The sequence below is a fragment of the Daucus carota genome, chromosome 6, assembly GCF_001625215.2.
Source record: "Daucus carota subsp. sativus chromosome 6, DH1 v3.0, whole genome shotgun sequence".
Lineage (NCBI taxonomy): Eukaryota > Viridiplantae > Streptophyta > Magnoliopsida > Apiales > Apiaceae > Daucus > Daucus carota.
In genome coordinates, this window is record NC_030386.2 from 6,280,339 (window position 1) to 6,288,473 (window position 8,135).

Genomic DNA, 8,135 nt, shown 5'->3' on the forward strand with positions numbered 1-8,135 from the left:
ATATTGTGAGAATAAGGCACATTGTTGGAGTTCAATTTGATAAAATATATCCTAAATCATTAGGACATAATATTTTATATTATATTTAGGGTTTTCACTAGAACACTCTTGGACTTGCTCTTACGGGCGTAAGAGGGGGCGGTACGAGTGAGTGGGAATAACATGTGATTATAAAAAGAAGAGTTGTTCGTGGTCCATCCCACTGTGGCAGTGGTCCTTGTGATAATGAAAGTGTATGTGTATGTATGTAAATGCAAGAGTATCTCCAATGTGAGGTGCAAACCAAAGTTGCTAAACATGCTTATTCATCAAAAATATCACTATTTTATTTTCTTTTTCTTTTAAGTTACTTTTGGCACCCCTCTTATCAATATTCACTCCAATGGTTGGTAATTAAAGTTGTCAAAAATACTACTCCCTCTGTCCCCTCCAATTCTTATCGTTTGGAATTGAGTGTTCGACACGCATTTTAAGACTCATATAAAATATAGTTATATAACTTATTTTTATAAATTTCTTTTTTTTTATAAAAGTTTAAACATTAGATTTTTATTCAGAAAAAGAAAATTTTAAAAATACGTTATGGAACTATATTTTATATTAGCCTTAAAATGCGTGCCGAACACTTCATTCTAAATGATAAGAATTGGAGGGGACGGAGGGAGTATAATTTTGTTTATCTAAAATTAGATAGGATATTATAGGCTTTTATGACAATAAATGAATTTTTCCCATTTTGAGAGGGTGCCAAAAATTGGCAACTTTGCTTGGCACCCCTATCACTCCAATGGGTAACCAAAAAGATTGTTATGCCATATCATGCCACATGGCATTTTAGCACCTCTCTTGTCACCCCCACTGGAGATGCTGTAACACTCCTCCAGTACATAAAAATAGAAAGTGAGACCATCATACTCATCTCCTCTCCATGGAAGACCTTTGGGGAAATATAATAAGCCCGCCTTGTCTTCACAATCCAAACCCTAGAACTAAATCACCCAGTTTCCATGATTTCTTCAACTCCAAACATCCCTACTTGGATGACCCAACTCTCCTCTTGCCGCCCCATCGCCACCCCTCAAACACCCAAATGCCCTCGCTTTCCAAGAAACGAGCTTCTTCCCCCGACAGCGCCGGCGAGCGCCGCCGTAAACGGCTGATCAAGAACCGAGAGTCCGCCGACAGGTCCAGAGCTAGAAGAATGGTAAACCCAGCTACTTTATTTCTCTTAAAAACGAATATCTTTCTAACGAATCAAATTCATTCACACAAGAGATAAGACTTTACAAATCTGTGGACCGAATCTACAGGCTTACACAAACGAGCTGGAGCAAGAAATAGAGGACTTGAAGAGGGAAAATGCTAGCCTGAGAGCACAGCTAAAAGAGGGCAAACCAAGACCACACCAAGAAAAGGTGAATCCAAACAAGATCTCTACTTTGTACTTACTCACCATCTATATAACATATTTGTTCTAACAAATTCTCGAGATGAGCCAAGATCGAACTGAGGACCCGGGATTATATTATTATTATTATTATTATAGTTTTTTATATATGCATATGTTAACAGGCAGGGGGTATTTCATCAACAGCCGCTGCCACAAATCAAAAGCTTCATTCCACAAAAGGGAACTCGCTCTGCAGAACCTTAACAGCCCCATTTTGAGTAGAAATATCTACTTTTATTACTTTGTTATGGCTACTATTATAAGTATATGCTGCTGGTGCTGGCCCATCCCTCTTTTTTTAGGTGCATCCAAAGTTGTCGGTGTCTTTTATGTACTAGTTGACCTCATCTTGTAAATATTTCTTTTTCAGCTGACATCAATTTTAATCTTAGCATTTATGTTTTGCTTTTCCTATATTTCTTATGGCTGCTCGGTGCTACTACTAGTGTTGTATATAATATTATATCGGTTTTTCTAATGTGCCCCCAAGGGCACACAATAAGCACTAACTCTCATGAAAATGGCTTCTTTTGGTTGGTGGAATTGGTGTAAATGCAAGGGGGGCCATTAATATTTATTATTCATCCACCAATCAAAAGCTAGTATTCTCATGGGAGTTAGTGACTATTGTGTGCTCATGGGCACATCATAAAAAATTCGATATTATATTACCAATTACTAATGCTATTATGTAAAGTGGGATGCTTTCAAACAGATGTTTAGTTTCTAATTTAAGAGCATCTCTAAGAGACTCTTCATTTAGACTCCTAACTTGAGATTTGAGGAGGGAGAAACAAAATGTTGCTCCAAGAGACTCTTAAGTGGCTCTTAAATCTTAAGAGTCTCTTGTTTCTCTCTCCTCTCTCCTCAAAGTTAAGAGTCACCACATGGCTCCTAACTTATTTTTTCACAATAAAAAAATCCTTCCCTCCAATCAACCTCCATCTTTCCCTCTCTTTTGTAATAGTGGAGCCCAATATATGAATAAAATATGAAATAGAGAAGAGATGTAGAGAGTATTGTTGGAGTTTACACTCTTAATTTTGTCCTAAATTACTAAGAGCCACATTTTTTATATTATATTTAGGAGCCAACAAGTAGGCTCTTGGAGATGCTCTAAGGTAGACATGTCCGGCCCTTAATGTCACAATCTCTCTGTCATTTCAATATAATGTTTCTCGCTTGCCCAGATAACGTAAATAAATCTCCACCACTTTATTTGGACAAAAGATAAACTAGTTAATGGCCCACTTGACCACTGTCATCTCTACTTTGGGGTTTGTTTTTCTTTTTTTTAATATTTACGCTGGAATTAACAAAGACGATAATTTGCGGTCTCCAAGTATGTCCATTATACTCACCAAATACCGAGTGATTGAACTGAAAATCAAAGTTCAATGAAATTTTACATAAAACCGTTAAAAGCGCACTAATGAAAAACAACACCTCTGTAATCACCGCAGTATATAATGGCTGAAGGTTGAATGCAGGGGTGAGAAAAAAAAACGGGAAAATCGAAACCGAGCCGAAAAACCGAAAAACCAAACCGAAAAAAAACCGTAACCGACAAAAATCGGAAAAAACCGTAACCGAACCGAACCGATCATATATAACGGTTTGGTAACGGTTACGGTTTTACCCCTAAAACCGAACCGTTTATATAATATATAATAAAAATATAACATTTATTATATATTATTATATATAACATATTATATATATATGTGCTACAATATATTAATTATATATTTTAGTAAGAGAAATTGATATAATAAGTATATAAATATTTTTTTAAAATTAATAAAAGTATTAAATTTGTATAGTAGTTTCTAATCGTATAAAAACCGGAAAAAAACCGAAACCGACCCATGATTAACCGAACCGAAAAAAACCGTTTGAAACGGTTCGTTTACGGTTTCTACCTAAAAATCGAACCGAACTGAAATACACGGTTCGGTAACGATTTTAGGTAGAAACCGAGCCGAACCGACCCGTGCTTACGAGACTTTATAGTACTACTTGTCATTGAAAATATACGGTTCATACGTCACGTGTCTGTGTGTGTCTGCTCCAGGCATGTTCCCACTCGACATCTCCTACTTTAATTTACTAGCCCCTCTTTTGCTAATTGAAAGAATTTTTGTGAAAATACTATATTTTCTAAACAAATTGCAAAAATATTACATTGCTGGAAATATTTTTAAAAATACGGTGGTTACATATGCAATTATATCTCCAACTGCTAGCAACTATATGCAACCAAAAATGAAACTTTGAAAAAAAAATTTGAAAATTTTATTTGTTTGCATTATATAAGTTGCAATCGGTTGCAAAAAGCAGCTAAAACAACAACCTAGAAATCAACTCAAAAACAACTCAAAATTCAAAATCAATTAAATTAAATCCACAAGTTAGACGACATTAGACCTATGTAGAGTTGCTTCTTATTGTAGAGGTTGTTGCGCAACATCTCTGTTTCATGAAAAGTCGAAAGTCGAGTTCCTCAAATATATATCATACAGATCTGAAGAATTCAAAGCAAGAGGCCGGAGTTTCGAGGTGGTGGTCGGCTGATGGTTTGGTCACCGACGGTCGAATGAAAGAGATGGAGGTGAAGAAGGGGCGATGGGGTGAAGGGGTCAAATGAGGCGGGGGGTCGTGAGGGGTGTGCAAGCAGTTGTTGCCTGAAGGCAACTATGTGGTGTAGAGAAGGCAGGTGGAAAGACAGGGGCTGGGCAAAGAGATAGCGAGCGGGTGTGGGAGGAGAAATGGAGACAGTTTCAGTGAGAGGCGGTGGCAATGGTAGGGAGGTGATTTAGCTAGGTAGTAGTGGTTGGGTGCGTGAGTTTTGTATGTGTAGTGTAGAGAGGGGGGCTTGAGGTGAGAGAGGAGGAGAGATGAGTAATAAAGAATGAAAAGGTGAATTAGTGGATGTATTTTTGGAAATAAGATTGAAAAGATAGTATATTTGAAAGATTTTAGAAAGGGCAGTATATTTGTAAATAAGATCCAAAAAGTAGTATACATGACAAATTTCCTTTTTATTTTATTTGATTTTTAGTTTTTCCAACACATTTTTAAATGAATTGATCAAATCGTAATATTATTTTTGACTGATTTTATTTATAAATTAAAATTTTGATCATATATTTTTATTCATAACAAGAAACTTGAAAAAAAATAATAATTTTAATTACCTGATCAAAAGTGTTATACATTTTTAGTCATGCCCCGCTACTTCTAAAATCTGGAAGATTGTCGGATGGTGGCAGGTGATTAAGAGTTATAACGTTTTAGATGTAAGTAGCTTTCTAATTAAAATGAAGCAAAAGTTGACAAAGGAAGAAGTCATTAGTTGGCAAGTCTGGTACATGAAAAATAATGTTGTTCACGGTGGCTTTTATCTTGAATCTAATGTTCTGGTTAGATGGTGTTGTGAATATGTCAAAGATTTTAAACTTTTAAATGTTTATCACATGAAGGTCGCTGATAGATCAAAATGCAAATGGAAAGTGCCTTCTCCAGGCTGCTCAAGCTTAATGTAGAAGGCTGCTCAGTCTGAGATTGTTTTAAGGGAGATTTCTGGCAGGGTGCAGTCCTCAGTCAAAGCTACGGCAGGAAAGGGCAAAGAGAAGATGCAGTATGGTGGAAGTACTTCCTTTAGGCGTTGATTTGTATTGCTCTAGCCTCTCTTCAAATATTTTCTTTGCTCTTTGATTAGGTTGCAGTAGTTCTTAGGTTTTAGTATGTGCTAGCTAGTTCATCTATTTAGTCTTGCATGAAGAGAGTGCCGCCATCTGTATGCTTTTTCAATCAATATATATTGGCTTATCAAAAAAAAAAAGATGGAAGTATAAATATGAAGAATCCAGGATGTGGTTTAGGTATTGTGGTGTGTAATGACAAAGGAGATTGTATTGAAGCAAGGTGTGTCTATTTGAACAAATGTAGTTCTCCTTTAGCTGCTGAATTGTTAGCTATTAAGGAGGGGTTGAAGACTGCCAGAGGTATGAGATGTTCCAATTTCATTCTAGAATCAGATTGCTCTTAAGTTTTGGTTTTAATAAAAAAATTCGATCGAGGTTGCGTGACTATGATAGTTATCTATTAAATATTAAATCTTTGTGTTCTAATCATAATGTTACTAATCTATCTTTTACTGTTAGATTAGGTAACATGATGGCATATGTTTTAGCTAGATTAGCTATGAGATGTAAAATTAGTGCTAGGTGATGAATTAGAGCTAGGTGGTGTGAGGATTTTCTTTCTTCTGTATTATCAACTTGCATAGCTGATTCAGCTTAGAATGTGTATGGTTGGGTCTTTTAGTGTTTTAACTTCAAGAATAAAATTAAAAATATAGAACACTATTACTTCCAACACTTTCTTTCACTGTCTTCATTCTATAATAATATAAACACTATTAGAGCATATCCAAGAACCTCTTGATTGGCTCCCAGATATAATATAAAAAATATAGCTCTTAGCAATTTAGTACAAAGTTAAGAGCATGAACTCCAGCAATGCTTTCTATATTTCTTCTCTATGTCATATTTCATTCATGGTGAGCTCCACTATAAAAAAGATCCAAATTCAAAGGCGGGGATGAATTGAAGGGGAAAAAAATTATTGATAAAAATAAGTTAAGAACCAAGCTGTGACTCCTAAAAGAGTGGAGAGAGAATGAGCTCTTAACTTTTTGAAGAGCCTCTAGAAGTCTCTTGGAACTCTAATTTATACATGGCTCTAATTTATACTCCCTCTGGTCCTTTATATAAAGCACCTTGACTTTTTGCACATTATTTTAGGAGCTTTGACCACATATTTAAAATTAATATTTTTAAAATTTCTTTTTCTGAATAATAATATCTATGTTATATTTTTATTTAGAAAAAGAAAAATTTAAAAATATTGATTTTAAATATGTGGTCAAAGCTCCTAAAATAATGTGCAAAAAGTCAAGGTGCCTTATATAAAGGACCAGAGGGAGTACATGGTTTTTTATTTTTTCACTTAAGAGCTTGAATAGAAAGTCTCTTGGATCTATTATTAGATATATAACAAATTCAATAAAAGTACTTTAAATAAATCAAGGAAATGTTATCGCTTTATTCAGAAAATTATGTCACCATTTCAAATATGTTTTTCTATTGAGTACGTATTTGAAAATGATGATAATTTTCAAAATGGACGAATTTTATTATATGAAATTATATATATTAAAATTGTTAAATTCAAAAATTTTAATGCAATATTTGTAATTCTATGAAATGAAATTAAAACCACAATACGTTGTTGGGATGAAAGTTTGTATGGAATCGTCGTTTTGGTCGATAACTCAAACGATAGCTCTGTCAAGGCTTGATGAAAAGGGTATCAGTAATTCAACGAGAATATATGAAGCGGGTATTTGTATTTGTATATATATTTTCTTCAAAATATCGTTTAACTGTCTTTTTATGAGAACAGGTGATTGCAAATTACTGTTTGTTCGACTCGATCATTGGTGCAGATGCCGTATGACTTTTTTTTTTTTTTTGAAACAAAGGTGTTAATCTAATAATAAAAAGCCATACGGCATCTACACCAATGATCGAGTCGAACAAACAGTGATTTGAAATCGCCTGTTCTCGTAAAGAGACAGTTAAACGATATTTTGAAGAAAATGTATATACAAATACAAGTACTCGCTTCATGCATCCTCGTTGAATTACTGGTACCCTCTTCATCATGCCCTGACAGAGCTATCGTTTGAGCTATCGACCAAAACGGCGATTCCATACAAACTCTCATCACCAAATCAAAACCCCGCTTACAATTAAGAAGCGAAAAACAAAACTCTCACCAGGGAGAGAAAACAACCTTAGATCTGAAGCAAAACCACAGAAACAAGAGAAATCGAACTGAAAATCCACCCGCTTGAAACAGAGAAGAAAGACAACGAAATCTCTGATGATTTTAGATCTAAGAATTCTCCCGAGAACGGATCCGGAGCAGAACCACAAAAACAAGAGAAATCGGGCTAAAACTCACCCGTTTGGAAGAGAGACAGCGAAATCTCCGATGGTTTTAGATCAAAGTTTCCCGGGAAGATGTATTATTCAAAAACTAAGAAGAAAAACAAAGCAATCAAGTGATTTGGGGCTTTCCACCGGTGAAAACCGATGGAAGCCCCAGGCGGCTACGACAAAAGAAGGGCTGGGCTAGAGAGAATTAGGGTTAGGGGTTAGGACAAAAAAGACGAATTTTATTATATGAAATTATATATATTAAAATTGTTAAATTCAAAAATTTTAATGCAATATTTGTAATTCTATGAAATGAAATTAAAACCACAATACGTTGTTGGGATGAAAGTTTGTATGGAATCGTCGTTTTGGTCGATAACTCAAACGATAGCTCTGTCAAGGCTTGATGAAAAGGGTATCAGTAATTCAACGAAAATGTATGAATCGGGTATTTGTATTTGTATATATATATTTTCTTCAAAATATCGTTTAACTGTCTTTTTATGAGAACAGGTGATTGCAAATTACTGTTTGTTCGACTCGATCATTGGTGCAGATGCCGTATGACTTTTTGTTATTAGATTAACACTTTTATTTAAAAAAAAAATCTACTTCTCACGTGTATGAGTGACGTAGCAGAGCCATTTTTTTTCAAATGAAGTATGAAATTCGAAAGA

At 34.8% G+C, this 8,135-nt stretch overlaps 1 protein-coding gene across 1 annotated transcript; it reads left to right on the plus strand.

Annotated features, from left to right (window-relative positions):
- Positions 1–888: 888 nt before the first annotated feature.
- LOC108226461 (bZIP transcription factor 27) lies at positions 889–1,862 on the plus strand. Its single transcript, XM_017401424.2, has 3 exons — positions 889–1,204; positions 1,311–1,415; positions 1,573–1,862. The coding sequence occupies exons 1-3, from the start codon at positions 929–931 to the stop codon at positions 1,666–1,668; spliced, it is 477 nt and encodes a 158-aa protein (XP_017256913.1). The 5' UTR covers positions 889–928; the 3' UTR covers positions 1,669–1,862.
- Positions 1,863–8,135: the final 6,273 nt, after the last annotated feature.

Excerpts from the sequence above, each read along its gene's own strand:
- LOC108226461 (XM_017401424.2), top strand. The coding sequence starts at position 929 with ATGGAAGACCTTTGGGGAAATATAATAAGCCCGCCTTGTCTTCACAAT. Across the intron at positions 1,205-1,310 it reads GGTCCAGAGCTAGAAGAATG|GCTTACACAAACGAGCTGGA; the intron begins GTAAACCCAGCT and ends CCGAATCTACAG. Across the intron at positions 1,416-1,572 it reads CAAGACCACACCAAGAAAAG|GCAGGGGGTATTTCATCAAC; the intron begins GTGAATCCAAAC and ends ATATGTTAACAG.